Genomic DNA, 15,474 nt, shown 5'->3' with positions numbered 1-15,474 from the left:
TGGTTATTACTGTCACTTATTTATATTTGGTTATCTATTTAATGTTCAGAATATTATTGCTGCTTTGTGTGGAATACAACAAAACAGACAAAAGCATTCTATTGAGGTCCATGGAATGTAAGTCTATAAACTCAAATTAATGATAGCAAGAGTTAGTGTGCAAATACCTAACTTATAAATGGGAGAATAAACCTTATTGAATGGCAGTTCATCTTATTTACACTGAAAATCTCACCTTCATTTCCTGTCCAAACTAAGGTTGCCAGTTTTCTGCGGCAGCTGTAAAAGTTTGTAATTTTGAATTAAATTACATTAAATTAATCTTGCAATATTTCAAAGAACAAAAGACTTCAGATGAACAATGGTAAAAGGCTGTTTTGAAGGCCTATATATTACTTACGAGAGGTGTAAATTGCCTAAGAGTTTGGCTGTGCATTTAACAGTGAAAGGTTAAAAAGAATGCTGAACTCAAAAAAGCGTTGTTTTTTTTAATATGTTTTGCCTTTTAGCGTTTAAAACTTGGAAACCTATGCTGGAACTCATGTAATTTTATATATGTTAAGGATTGTGGGAGTCACTACAAAAGAAGTATTGGTGATCCTTTGTAAAACCTCAAGGAAAAGTATTGGAAGTTACAATGTGAAATAACTACTGTATGTATAAGAAATAACTTTATTGGAGCAAGAAGTTAAAGATAAGATTTGTATGTAAACAATACATATGGCCCTTAGGGTCCAGAGCCCAGGACTGCAGGACTACCAGGCAACTTGTATCACCAGGGTGCCACTCAACAGTAACTGTAACCTGTTTGTGCTCCATTCCCATGACCTGCTGTGGACACAGACCATGGGAAGTTCTACTCAAGGGTTTGACAGACAACAGCCTCAGGGCTCCTGATTGGCTCCCTGCCCTATGTAAACCCTAAGAGCACCCAGGAAGTGTTCAGGCAACAGTGTGGATATCTTGTAGTTACCACGACCCTTCCTGCTCCTCAATTCCTGGCTTTGACCTCATCTTGATTTGGACTTTGCTTCCGGACTTGGACTTTGACCCTGGTTATTGACACAGGCTTTGAACCTGACTATGAACTCCTCTGCTAGTCCCAGTCTCAGGTTTGTCCCTGCTCTGACCCTTGCTGCTGACTGCTTTTGTTGGGATCCTGCCACTGTAATCCGATACTTTACTTTTTTATTTTTAAACATTGAGCATTTTCCAATATAATTATATAGATTCTGATTTCACAGTTCTGTGGGCAGTATAAAACAGCGAGAGAATACAAGATTGCTATGGAGCTACCAATAGTTATGTTACTTGATAAGAATCAATGTTTTTCCTATCAACTGATATCTGGGGACTAAATTTCTCTAAGTTGCCTTATTACCTCTTTTCTTGTAATATCCAAAGAATCAAATCTATATCAATCATTTTAGCATTAGCTTTATGATAAATTAAAGATTATACCACAATTTTGACTCTAATTTGATTTTCTTTCCATTGTTATGTTAGTTGCTTTATGACAGGGTCTCAATGAATGAGCTATAACTATGCAGAATGTAGTGGATATTTGGCACTCCTACAGAATCAGAGTGATTGGAAAAGCAGGTATAAATGATATAAGCCCAACAGTATGTCCATCATTTGGTATCACTACTGCTCAAATCCTGATGGAATACATGACTGTCACAAGTCAATTTGGAGATTATTTAAGGATGTCTGGCAACCTGCATGTTAATGGAGCTCAACTGAATTTGCAAATGAGTAATAGTAATATGTATAAGCAGAGAAAATAACTTTTTCAGTCCATATGAAAGTTAATCAGATAATGGTAGATGGACATCCAGCATATTCTCTGTGACTCTGCCAGACTCCTTGTGGCCGACCTGGTGTAATTCTGCTATAGAAGGGGGTGGGCTGGATAGGTGGGTGACCAAGCAGGGACTGGACATGGGCAGATTGTAGGAGGGGCAGTGAATCCACCACTGCACAGATGCACCCATCCTCCCACTCCTTTGAGAACTACATAAATCTCCAAGAAGGCTGCTCTACTCATTTGCTTAAAGTAGCCTCCATGAAGTTATGGAGTAGCCTCCTACTCCATAAGAGTAGGTTAGATAAATATCTATTAGGGATGGTCTAGACGGTATTTGGTCCTGCCATGAGGGCAGGGGACTGGACTCGATGACCTCTCGAGGTCCCTTCCAGTCCTAGAGTCTATGAGTCTATGAGAAGTGGCTCTTCAGCTGATCTCTCACCTGCCAGACTGGGAGGAGGATTCCAGATCTTCATACCCCCAGGCATCTGTCCAGCTAGTAGGGCCAGGTACTGGGCTCTGGACTGAGCCAGATCAACTATGAACAGGACTTGATACTGCTGTCAGTGTAAACAATGGCAAAACACTCATTAGTTTCAAAGGGATATGGTTGGGCCAATAGTGTTAATATTGACTTTATGATACAATAATTAATTGATGTGCAAAAGAATTGTCAGAATTTTATTTGACTGATTTTGATTTATAGAAATGCTAAAAGGGGTACACATCCATATGGTGTAGGTGCCATTGTCATAACTTAAAAATATATGCTATGACAATTTAAGATAACCCGCCAGAGGCAATTCACTGCTCTGACAATTACAATTCTCTTCCCCACCCCCATTCCATTTTTAGATGCCTGGGAAAGATCAGTCTTGCAATGATCCCCAATGGTTCTTTGATTCAGGCTTTTTCAGATTCAAGGGGGAGAATTAAATGTCAAAATCTAGAAGCCTTCAGAACATGCCCTGCCAGCAGCCTCTCTCAATTTCTGTATATCAAACCATACTCTGTACTCCTGATACTCTGTGTATTTCAATAAATATATTAATTAAAATAAATATTCATTTTTAAACAATGGGTTTAGCTTACAAATTCTCCATTGCTAAGAGTGAGTGTGTGTTTTCATTCATACAAGACACAAATGTAATGTAACAAAACAAAATGGGTGATATTTTACTGTTAGAAAAATAGCAAGTGATATAAAAAGTAAATGCTTTTTACAATCATTCTGTAAGTCTCTTAATGATGTTTTTATAAATGTAATTTCATAGTGAAATTAGTGAAACCAGCAGACTATTCTGAGGAATTTCTCCATTAAAAATTTTTTTGTAAAGAGCAATTATAAAATAGCAATAAACCAAAGAGTGGTAGTACTACCTAATATCACCACATCAGTGCCTTGCATTTCACCCTACTGGTAGGTGTAGTTTTAATTGGGAGAATCACTGCATTCTTTCATGTTAACTTCATGATTCCAATGTTGCACAAGCATGTCCAATATAAGTATTCTTTTTCAATTGTATATTATTCTGTCAGACTTTTCTGTTTTTTAACTGAAATTTTCCTCAGCTCAAAGTGACTTATTTCTTTTAAGCTGGAGCAAAATGGGTTCAGACATATTAAAAATGAAGAAAAAAATGTATTATTGTTTGCAACTTCATTTTGACTACCACTAGATCTTCAGAATGAGGTTGTAGAAACTTGAAATTTGGCAGGGATATATGTAACAGATGTGCCTTTTTTCTGTGCTTTGTGAAAATCCTTTTTGATTTCTGTGACTTATAAGGGCTAAAAAGCCTACTTTGCACATGGACTTGTTTCTGTTACACAGGAACAGGTTTTTACTGAATCTGCCAATGTTCCAGTGACACTCCGCATGCTTATTCTTGTGATTTGGGTGGAAATTCTCGTTCAATGTCTGATTGTGCTGGCATATTTATGAAAGTTGAGTAAAACTTGTTTTAAGCTACAGGGGCTTGGAGATCATGATTTGAGAGGATGTTTATGGAATGAAACAAGGCTCCTTTTGGAGCTCTCCAACTTTCTGCTGAACGCCAAAGAAACCCTGCCTCGTTCCATACAACATGGAAAAGCTACAGTTGAATAAGATCAGGATCACAAATCTGCTTCACTCAGTTCATAAAACGGGACACTCATTGAAGCATGTCTCCTCTTCACACAGAGGTTCTTCTTGCAAGGTCGCCTCAGAATATGCATAATAGGCAGGACAGAAAGTTCTACTGCTGTCTAATAAATAACACTTGCTGTGGTATGCTACTAAGAACACATGATAGAAATCTTTCTTTAACTTTTTTTTTTTTAATATCAGCACTTGAAAGTCAGTCCCACAGTGAATGAGGCAGGGGTCCTGTGGATAAAATAGTGTGTCCTCTTGTTAAAAACTGTATCAAAATGCATACATACAAGGGAGCAGAGTTAAGATTTCACAGACAACCTTAACTTTGATATTTTCTAATTTAGAGTGCTGTACTATGTTTTCTTCAAATGTGTATATTTAAATTAGGAAGGTCATTGGTTCCCCACAATGCACCTTCATGAGTTTTCAGAGGAGTTAGATGGAGAGGGATGTGGAACAGGGTGTCAGCCATGGTATGGTTCTCTGGACTCCCACATGCCAACATACAGCACCGGCCCTTCAGCCCCAAATGAACAGATATGGTTTCAGTAGAGACTTGCGACCCTACAAAGGCCAGTAGGGTTGAAGGTGGTTCCTATAGCCTTCTTGAGGCTTATGGGCATTAGAAGTGGCCCCAAATGAGCTTCCTAAAGGTAACTGAAGATTCTTCTCTCATTCACACCTTGATAGGTTCACATTTAGATGGAGGAGGAGGCCACCCTGATCATCTTCTCCCGGGCTTTCTGCTCACTCCACCCCTCCCCTAAAGTTTGCAGGATCAGGGCACTAATCCTACAGACCTCAAGTGACTTGTAGAAAGTGGGGTTGGATGAGAGCAGGAAGCCAGAGGAAGTAATCAGGGAGTTTTTCCTCCTTCCTTTGAAAATCTTGAAGTCTGTAGGAGGAAAGAGCCCCCCATGGCCCTTTGGGCAGAAAGATTCTTTTTTCTCTGTTTGACCAGCCTCCCTTGCAATCACTTATGCTTTGAGTTCTATCTGGGCAAGGAAACAGGGGACTTCATTTGTATTTTTTCTTTCAGGTTTAGATCTCCACCAGTAATGTGACATTTTATACTGACATTTTATATGTGACAGTTTATACAGTAATGTGACATTGTCATGCTGAAATTGCTGAGCTATGTTCAAATAATCCAAAGTTATGAACTTTTGAAATTAGATTTCAGTCAACTAAATTTTGGACCTGGACACCAAAAGAGAAAATTTCACAAATACTTAGTGCTTCTGTCCCATTTTCGAAATGACTCAGGCACCTGGGAGCCTAATTCTGATTGAAGGTCAAAGGGATGTAGGCTCCTATGTGCCTGAATCACTTTTGAATATTATACCCTAGATCGTAGCTGGATGGGTCTAGTAAACTAGACTTTATAGTCTTTTCACTTCTCTAGTTTTCTTCGGGGAGGGAGAGGGGGAGCTTTTTGGATGGGATGGTTTTGGGAGGGGTGCTTGTTCCAAAGAAGCAAAATCTGTTAAGTGTTTTTGAACACCAATAAATTCCCCTATTTTTAGGGTGACATAATTCAGGAACCCTTGCCCATATCATGAAAATTTAGTAGAAGAGTCTACAAGTTTTGAGACAAATTACTTTTTTCATAGTTTAGAGGGATTGCCAGAATCAGAGACTTATATTTAGAACTCATTTGCAACCCTAATTATGCAGTGATTGTCAACACACTAATTTTTGTAAGATGGCCCAAATGGCCTTTTCTTATCAGAAATTACTCACCTAGAATCACGCTTCTAAAGGAGACAACAAGCACAGTGTAGATTAAATGATTTTGCAGTAATATTTTTCATAATGATGTAGTGTGGAAAAATGTAGCCCCCAATTTCTATGAATTAAACGTGTCCAAGTAGGTTTTCAGTGTATTTCAGGGCAAAGGAACATTTTTTGTTCTTTACTAGTGCATGTTGAGAGCAAAGATTTAGTTTTTAGCCTAGTTGTACTATGGTCACTTTCAACTGAATCTTAATTGATTAACAGATGGTAAGTTAGGGTATGTCTACACTGCAGCTGGGAGCGAGTCTCACAGTGGAGGTAGACAAATTGTGCTAGTGTGGCTCAGAATAGCTAGTGGATGTGCTAAAAATAGCAGTGTGGATGTTGTGCCTCTGGCATAGACTCAGGCTAGATGCCCGAGATTAGACTCAGAGGATAGAATGGGTTTGAGAGCTGGAGCTACTGCCCAAGTTGCAAAGTCCACACTGCTATTTTTAGTACACTAGCTTGGAGACACATCCAAATAATAGGGAGTTAAAATCTATTCCATATGTTGGGTGTCAAATCCTGATTGCTTTGCTCATGAAAATCACTCGTGTGGATAAAGTGAGCAGGATCTGGTTGTATATATTCTCAATGCAGTATCAGAAGCATTTCTGTGGGTTTCTACAGCAAGAACAATTATAGAATAGCAGTAGTTTCCTATATTAACATTGCTGTTCTTGAATGCAGAATGATTACATTATAAAGTCTAATCCAGGATAAATTTAATGCAGGTTGCTTAAAGTAAATCACATAGAGATACAAATCAAGGATTATATTTCTCTAAATCTTTTAGGCTTGAGCAACTACCCAGTCATAACTAATGTCACTAAATGTTTGCATAATTATACTTTGATTACAAGATTATTCAAAATTGTTGATGCAAAAATAGCCTTCTAGCATTTTGTGTTGTATTTACTATAAGAGTGGAAAGAAATAAAAGCAAATCACACACAGCAATCTTGATTAGGACCCTCTGGAGAGGATAATATACACTGAGGCTTTATGTATAAAAGCACATAGTTATAACATTGGTGATAGAACTTAACGTCAATTGCAAATTCATTCAAAAAATGGAAATCAGATCAAAGAAATCCAGATTTATATTTGGAAATGATGTTTAACAAGTGTTATAAAAGAGAAGCAGATAACAATATGCTTCTAAATGTCAAAACTAGATTTGAAATACAGGTTTTGACTCAAGATGTGTTTTTTATTAAATTACATCTTTGTAGTGTCAGGAAAAGTTGTAAACAAGACTGCACTATTTTTCAATCAGTAAAGGTAATGTTTTCCAAATGTAAACATAAGCAGAGCCCATGCCCTGCAAAAACTTAAGCCTCTGCTTACCTTTAAACATGTGAGTAACCTCATGGATTTCAATAGGGCTACTTAATTTCTTAAATGAGTATACGTAAGTCTTTGCAGGATTGGGGCCTAAAATAGCCTCCCAGTACAAATCCATAGAATAATTTTTCCTCTCCCACAGTAGTTTGGTATTTTTTTAAACTATCAGTTGAAATTGTTTCCTTTATGAAGTCAATGGGAGTTTTGACATTCACTGCATTGGAGTCAGAATTTCACCCATAATCTCTTAAAATGCATGGGGTTAAGCTGTTAGGGGGGTTTACAGACTAGTAAACTTTATCTATCCATGGTAAATTAGTCAGTTATACTTCTAGATGTTTAATAATTCTGTTTAGTTGATTATTATATAAGGTAACCAGAACAGATTCTACAAAGGAAATTTGTGCATCACTAGCAGACTAGCACTTTTTGAATGAATCAGTAAAACAGTGGATATAGGAAAAATCAGTTGATTTGATTTATTTGGACTTTTAAAGAGGCTTTCAGAAAGTTCTTTTCAAGAGATTACTGAACAAACTGAGTAGTTTCGATTTGAGAAGCAAAGTATTTTCATGGATCAAACTCTGGCTAAGAATCAGGAGAAAAAGAATAGGAATAAACGGTCAAATTTTGTCCTGCCTGTGAATAGAGGCAAAACTGTTACAGTATAACAGAGTTTAGGGAAAGACATTCTACATCCATTTAATGAGGGGAAAACCCCTGGCAGAGGGGAGTGCTTTCATAAATCTTTGGCTCCTGGGTCTGCAATGGACTGTACTTTTGGGGGTTATAGAGGGCCGCCCAGAGGATTAGGTGGCTTGGGGTCTTCGGCAGTGTGAGTTGAAGACCCGGCACTTTGGCAGCGGGTCCTGGGGCAGAAGGACCCCCCGCCACCAAATTGCTGCTGAAGACCCGGAGCGGAAGAAGCTCCGGGGGCTTGGGCCCCGCGAGAGTTTTCCGGGGCCCTCGGAGCGCATGAAGGACCCCACTGCAGGAGCCCCGAAAAACTCTCGTGGGGGCCCCTGTGGGGCCTGGGGCAAATTGCCCCACTTGCCCCCCCCCCCCCCCGGGCAGCCCTGGGAGTTAATCTGTTTTATTGGGTAGGAAAAGTAACTATTGATAAGCTTAGATTCAGATTTGTGTTTTATGATTTTTTTTGTATTGTAACCACTTGCTTCCACCACTCTTTATTTATAGTAAAATTTTTATTCTTTCTTAAAAAAATCTTCTGTTTTATTATAAATACTCATAAGGGCTATGTGGTTTACAGGAGTAGTGGGTTAAGATAAAACTTAAACTGAGATGCACTGTACCTTTGGGGATAGAGGATTTGAAATTGCTGTGGGTAGCCAATCTCGGGGGCTGGATATCACAGGGGAATGATTCAAAGGGATTCGATGATTGAACTGCACCTATTTGTTAACCTACAAGGCAAAGACAGGGCTGGCATAAGCCTACAGGAGAATGCTTAAGTGGCTGAAGGGCTGGCAGCGTCAGGAATGCCCAGCTACCATAAGATGCCTTTCATTAGCAACAGTGGGTAAAAAAGTGACTCAGAGTCTTGGGTGCCCTGAGATCCATCATAGTTCTCTCCAGGAAAGAGGGATGTACATTGGTGGTGAGATGTGCTGCTTCTATTCTGCATTCGCTCTTCAGATAGAGGCTATTCATTTCTGATGCTCTCAATCCAGCGCCTTTAATAAGCATTGTATTCACTTAAAATATTTTTTTTAAAGAATAAGTGGACTGAAGTGACATGATCTGTTTTCCAGCAGGTTTCCAAAGGCATACAGATCCTGTAGCAAGAAGGCACTTCCCACATGCTGCTCACAGAATGGACTACATGGATTTTGAGGATGATAACCGTGGATGGTGGTTTGACATGGACATGATGATAATCTACATTTATTCTGTTAACTGGGTCATAGGATTCATTGTTTTCTGTTTTCTTTGTTATTTTTTCTTTCCTTTTTAGGGGACCACATTGTTTGTTTAGTAAAACTGAAGCATCATGCAAACAAAGACAATGTAAATAGAAATGGTTTGAAGTAATGAATGCAGATCTTTCTATGTGGTCTGGAGTTTTTATGATTCAGAATTGTATTAGCCTGCACCAAACATGACATGGGGCTTATGATCTAATTACTGGATGCTTCTGATATAGGCATCAAAGACTTGTGCTTTGCTGAAAACATAAAGTAAAGTCCTGGCCACATTGAAGTCAGTGGGAGTTTTGCCATTGATTTCAGTGGGGCCAGAGTTTCCACCCATAATTTGTAAAATCACCAGTATATAGAAATGAACCATCAAGATTTGTTTTGAGGAGTTACTGCTCAGAGGGCTGCAGCATGGTCTGAACTGAGTTCAGTTTTTGGCTCTGTACTTTGCAACCTTAAGCAAGTCACATCATCTACTTGTGCCTCAGTTTCCTTACATGTAAAAGAGGGATGATGGAGGGAGGATCTTCCAGCACAGACAGTGGATGTGTCTCAAAATTAATTATTAGCACCTTTCATGTGGAAGGATCCCAACTCACTTTAAGGTCTATATATGTATATACAGGGATCAATCACTCAGTATTGAAATGCAGCCCCTTTTGAGGTGGGATGCAACCGCCATTTAATGCTAGCCACACTACAAAACATTTTTTAAAGTAGGGGCAGTGGAAGAACTTCTCCATCTGATGCCATTGGAGGGATTTCTGATACTGTAGTAAAATGTCAGTACACAAAGATAGGACACAGTGGCTAAAACACCTGTGTTTGAGAAGTACAGGGGACTGTTTAATTTCAAGGGACTCAGTCCTGTAAGTTACTGAGAACTCTCGCCCTGATCCAGGAAACACTTAAGCATGAGTAGTCCCATTAACTTCAGCATTTGCATTGGTAACCTCAGGAGCAGCTGCTGGTTGTTCTTTCAATTTAGCTAAGACCGTTCCATCAGATTGCTAGGTGGAACTGAATAACTGTAATGGGACTGCCCATTAAGCATGTGCTTAAGTATTTTGCTGGCTCAAGGCCAGAAATGAGCAAGGCCTCACACTTGTAGCTCATCTGACAGTGGGCACCTCTAGCAGCACATTGGCTCCTAGCATTTACTTTTCTTCAAGCTGCATAAAATAACTTCTGAAGATTAGACATCCCTTTGAGGATTTTTTTGCAGTTAAAATACCTGTACAGCTAAAACTATGTTGACTGAATAGATTTGGTCACTTTCTTTTAATATTGCTCTAAAGGGTAGTGGGAAGTGTAATGATTGAAATTCACCATCAGTGTAGTTGTGGGCCAAAGGAAAATTAAGGTATGCAATTACTTCACCTCTAATTACAATAGGTTGTCTTGTACTATTGATAGATGATCATTAGGCATAACGTCCCCCCCACCACCATTAAAACTTTAGAGGTTTTATTAAAACTCATGGCACAATAAAACTCTCAGCAAACTTGAAACATGTTTCTCAGCTATGCAAGAACTCAAGTTGTAGCTTTTGGTTTTTTAAACTTGCAAATCAACTGTTCCTGGCTCAGCGAAGAGAAGGGATGTGAAGCACCTTTTCAGCCAAAATATATTTGCACTTCCTGAGGTCAAAAAGCATTCGACTGAAAGGATATATCATGAAATAATTGCTTTAGCTAATTTAACTAACTTGGTGCTAGTTTAAAATGTGAAACACGATTTTTGGGGGGAAAGTATTAAATCAGATTTAAGAATTTAAGTAGGGTGTTTCTCAGATGAATATATCAATTAGCTAGTATTTCAAAATGTACTCACACATAAGAAATCTATTCCAGACAACTCCAATTAAGTGAAAGTAAACTTATATAGAAAATTTCTAGTAGCATTTGATCATGGGTTTATTCTGAAAGATGAAACAGGAAGGGAGACAGTTAAATGTAGTATTGCCTTCTCCTTGTGTACAGTTACAAAAGTTGATAATTGTGGGTGGATGGATACACTTTTCTAAATTTAGTATAAAAATTATTTTATATAACATTTCTAAGGTGCATATACATATTAGTCAAACTGTATATGTTGTCTGTACTGTTGCTTTTGTTAATGCTATTAATTGCAAAGAGTAATGAATTAATCAGAAATAAAGGAGATGGACTTAGTGTTTCAGATTTGTATATAAAGCTGTTTCTCCTTTAGAAAGACCGAGAAGGGGTAGAATGGTTGTAGTTGCTTTTCTCTATTGCCTCTTTCTCTTGAAAATGTTAGTTCATTATTACGGTCTCAAATGTGCTTCCATTGAAATGTTGTCACAAAAATCCTATTGACTTCAGTGGGAACTGAAGTAGGTCCTTTTGTGAGCAGTTTAATTCTTAAGCACTTGGTCTTGTTCTGGAATGTATTTTTATCTATTAGGTTATTACAATAAAATTTGCAATAAAATCTGAAGTTGTTTATAATATTTTTCAGTTGTGCCAATAGATATTGAGTGGAATTAAATTTGAATATTTTTTTCAACCAATTTCATGTTTCTCTTTTAATTCGGTTTTTGGGAAGCAGTAGAAATTTTGGGGGAAGGAGAGTTATAATTAACACGATTATCTTTTTTCATGCTAGCATTCTTAATTGTTTTTGTACTTTGCGTGGAAACCCAAAGGGACTAGAAGCAGTGAACTATCAAGTTTGTCATAACCCACAGTGGCATATCAACTCTTTATTCTGGGTCTGAATCCATACTGTGGATGATTTAGTACTAAATACCCATGTTATTCTTCCAAACAGATATAACTGCATTAAACAACAGCATAACGTGAGAGACCTAATGAGCTTTTAGCGGCTGGTGCACAATTGCTCATACATGAGGTTTCATGCTCAGCTGGTGACAAACTTTTGATTAGCAGTTGCACTTTTACCCTCCATACCCCCATAGTCCCCTACTTCTCACCATTAAACATTTTTAAAAACTAGGAAATTAATACACAAAAATTTCTTTATGAAGCACATAGGCTTGCAATGCACGACACATTCACAGACATATACCCGTAATGTAACAGACAAACCACAAAAGCAAGAATGTGAAAGGATCACACCTTACCATTACCACAACTATCAAGGGCCCCAGACCATACTCCACAACCTAACTCCACTCTAGCCCCAGAGATGCCAGCATTCCATCAGCCCCCTGTGACCCAGGGAGCCCCTCAGTGCCAACTGGCAGAGGGTACACCATATCATAACTCTCATCTGGCCTTACATGCTCATTGCCCCAACTCACTGTCATAATCTATATCTAAAAGTTGTCATGTACGGTGTCATATGCAAACTGGTAACATTAGTCTTTATCTGTATGGGTGGTATATAAAGAATTCTAGATGTTTGCTGAAAATATGTTCCTCAAATGTGTTTCGTGGACAGTGCTGAAGCACAACCTGTCCTACAAAGGAATGTTGTTTTGCAGGCTTTGCCATGTCTCCAATGTAAATTAAGCAAGATGTGAACTGAGACAATGAAAAACAAATGTATATGCAAGGTAAACAATGCCATCAGGCAAGCGAATGGTAGCGGGGGGAAGATGACCAGTTAACAGTCTTGACAAGGGATAGAGACAGCACCCCTAGGAAGCCTTCCTGCCTCTTAAAATAGGGACAATGAACTTTGAAAGCTAGAACAGAAGGCAAGAAGCCATTATGTCATCCTTCACCTGAGGAGACAAAGAAAAGTGCTTTGGGTTCCATGTTGAATCCTGGCTAAAGATGGGCCAGCTGAGCTGGAAGAATGACTGTAATGAGAAAACTATTTTGAACAACAGACTCTAGTTTAAATTCAGTTTTAGTTTTAGTTTTTACTTTTGTTTGTAACCATTTGTATCCCTAGTCCTTCTATCTGGTATCACTTAAATCTAGGTTCTATTGTTAATAAACTTGTTTTACGTTTACAAAACCACCTCAGTGCAGTGTATTAAACTAAAGAGTAAAACCCTCAGCTTATCTTGCAAGCTTGTGTGTATTCTGTCTCTTTGGAGGTAGCAAATTTAACTTCCGTGAGGGTGCAGTGAGATGCTACAGGGGAGATAGTTTTGGGGAGACTCAGGACAGGAAGGGCGATTGGGGTCACCCTGCAAGGAGTAACCAGGTTGATGGAAGCCAGGGTGAGACCACTGTGCTGTGAGCATGCTACTGGCGGCAGGGCTCTCAGCCAAAGCTGCACAGCCACAAGCACCCTTTCCTGGTCTGGATGAACCCCTGAAGCATCACAGGCCCTTACTCTCTGCATGCACTCATCTCTTTTTAACAAACTACTCTTGTCCAACACAACCAACTCCTACACAACACATACTAGTGCCAGGGACAAGTACTCAGGGTAAGAGGTGTGTAAAAGGGTGAAAGAGGCGCAGAGGTTAGGCTATATTGGGTGGTCTGTTGTAAAAGGTAGTTGTGCTAATGGCCAGATATTTACTCAGGGGGGCAGGGAAGAGAAGGAGCAAGTATGGACAGTTAGGGGGCTTACTTGAGCAGTTCAGTCTCTTTTGTGGGTGGGGGTGGGGAGGTGGCAATCTTAACTGCTTCACAGTAAAGGTTTTTCTGTATTAGCAAATGAATCCTCACAACAGGCCCCCCCTTTACACAGGGGGAAACGGAGCTGAGAGTTTGATTCTCCCAGTGCCACAGAGGGAGTAATTGTCAGCGCCAGTATTAGCACTGTGACGTGTTTGGCTCCCGCTCCTGTCTTCAGGCAAAGTTGGTCGCTTTGGTTTCTCTTGTAATATTAGAGAGTATGAGGAAGCTCACATTACCACTCCCTATCAGGTGCCTCTTCTCTGGCTAAATGGAAAAACTGAGTTTCCAGTGCCATCAGCACCTTTCATGTTTTGCTTAATTGTTTTTTCAAGCCTGCAAAAGAGCTAAAATTAAAAAAGCAATGCAGAGCTGAAACGGCATGTCATAAAAAGCCCTCTGTGAACAATTAATTCATCTTGGGAGTAAAAGGCTAACCTGTTTGAGGCATCAAAAGAGCATTGGCAACAAGAGCAGGAACCTGAAAGAAAGTTTCTACTCCACATCCACATGGTCCCCAGCACTTCCTTGGACAACACGGAAATTTCATACCTAGCTTGTGGGCATAGGGGAGCAGGTATTGTTTCCTTCATGGTATGTTCCCTCCACCCTGTAGAAACCCTTCTGAAGTTCCAACTGTGTAGGTGGAAAGCGGTGCAGGTCACTGTCCGGTGTGGGGTGCAGAAATCTGAGTTTTTCACACACACTCCCATCTCTCACCCACCTTTTTCTGAGGTTTGTGTCGGGGGCAGGGAGTGAGGGGAAATACTTCGGATGGAGGGAGACATTCTGAGGGCTGTCCTGCCTGGCATGCAGGGCCAAGGTGCAGCCTAAAGGTAAGGAGCTCTCCTTGTGGAGGCTCCTTCCCTCTTATTGTTCTCATACAATCATCGATTAAGGAATGAAACAATTGGACCTCAGCCTTTACAAACTTTAGCCATTACTGTATAGGATGCTCTAATGGAGGTATTTTTTTTTTCAATATCTTCTGAAATTAGCTTGCTCATATTTCCTGTAATGCACGTATGGCCAAATTCTGCCTATAGTTACACTCGCGTAAGCCCAATGATTTAAAAAGGGGAAAATCTGAAGATCTACTGGATTAGAAACATGCAGGTTTCTTTAGCATTTATCTAACTTTAGTAATTTAATTCTGGTAAGCATACTTAACATCCAACAATAAAGTAAAAGTGCTCTTGGGAATTACTGTCCTGCATTATTCAGTGAAAGCTTAGCCGTAAACTATAATCTTTAATCTAGGACACTATACTTATTACTTGATTGTATTTTTATATGGTAAATTATTATCAGAGGGGAAATTGTTCCTAAAATTGGGCTGCAGGGGTATCTGGGCTGGTGATGGGATTTCATTAAGCTTCTTTAATTAAAAATTAACAGTCAAATCTTATGGGACAAACAGCTTCATTTCTGATACATTCTGGAGAAAAAATGCTGAATAGACCAACAAATATGATCTGAAGAATGATCCTGGACTTTTTAGTAGATATGTACTTAGTAACAAAAAGTCCAGGGCTTGCTTCTCAAAGAAATCCTATCAGCAGGACAGAATTAAATTGGAATTCAAAACCACTTTTTATTAGGATCAGATTGTGCCATCTGATGCATGCATGAAATTCCCATTCAAGTCACTGGAAGTTGAGTCAGGACATTTGAAGGCAGAATGTATTCCTTTGAAGTTCCTTATGCAAAAATTCCTGAACGCTGTCAGTGTGTCGAGTGCCCTCTACAGACCGCCATTCATGGGATGCACATCTGTTGCAGCTCAGACAATGGACCCTTTGATAGCAGTGCTGCTGGAGCATGCTCACATCCCCATGCTGCCCCTTTCCTCACTGTTTGTGAACATTCTGAGGTGAGGCTATAGAAGAGAGGTGG

The 15,474-nt window shown here is 39.3% G+C and overlaps 1 protein-coding gene across 3 annotated transcripts in view; it reads left to right on the top strand.

The window, feature by feature from the left end:
- RNF180 (ring finger protein 180) overlaps positions 1-11,546 on the top strand; it is a 121,904-nt gene extending 110,358 nt beyond the window's left edge. The window contains exon 7 of one of the 3 annotated variants that reach the window (XM_030567325.1): positions 8,852-11,546. In XM_030567325.1, the coding sequence (XP_030423185.1) occupies positions 8,852-9,051 (200 nt within the window). In that variant the 3' untranslated portion in view covers positions 9,052-11,546. Of the gene's footprint in view, positions 1-8,848 lie in introns of all 3 variants that reach the window. The other 2 variants (XM_030567324.1, XM_030567326.1) reach the window with 2 other exon arrangements.
- The last annotated feature ends 3,928 nt before the right edge of the window (positions 11,547-15,474 follow it).

This window comes from Gopherus evgoodei, chromosome 6 (genome assembly GCF_007399415.2).
Source record: "Gopherus evgoodei ecotype Sinaloan lineage chromosome 6, rGopEvg1_v1.p, whole genome shotgun sequence".
NCBI classification, from domain to species: domain Eukaryota; kingdom Metazoa; phylum Chordata; order Testudines; family Testudinidae; genus Gopherus; species Gopherus evgoodei.
This window is presented reverse-complemented; position numbering and strand designations above follow the sequence as displayed.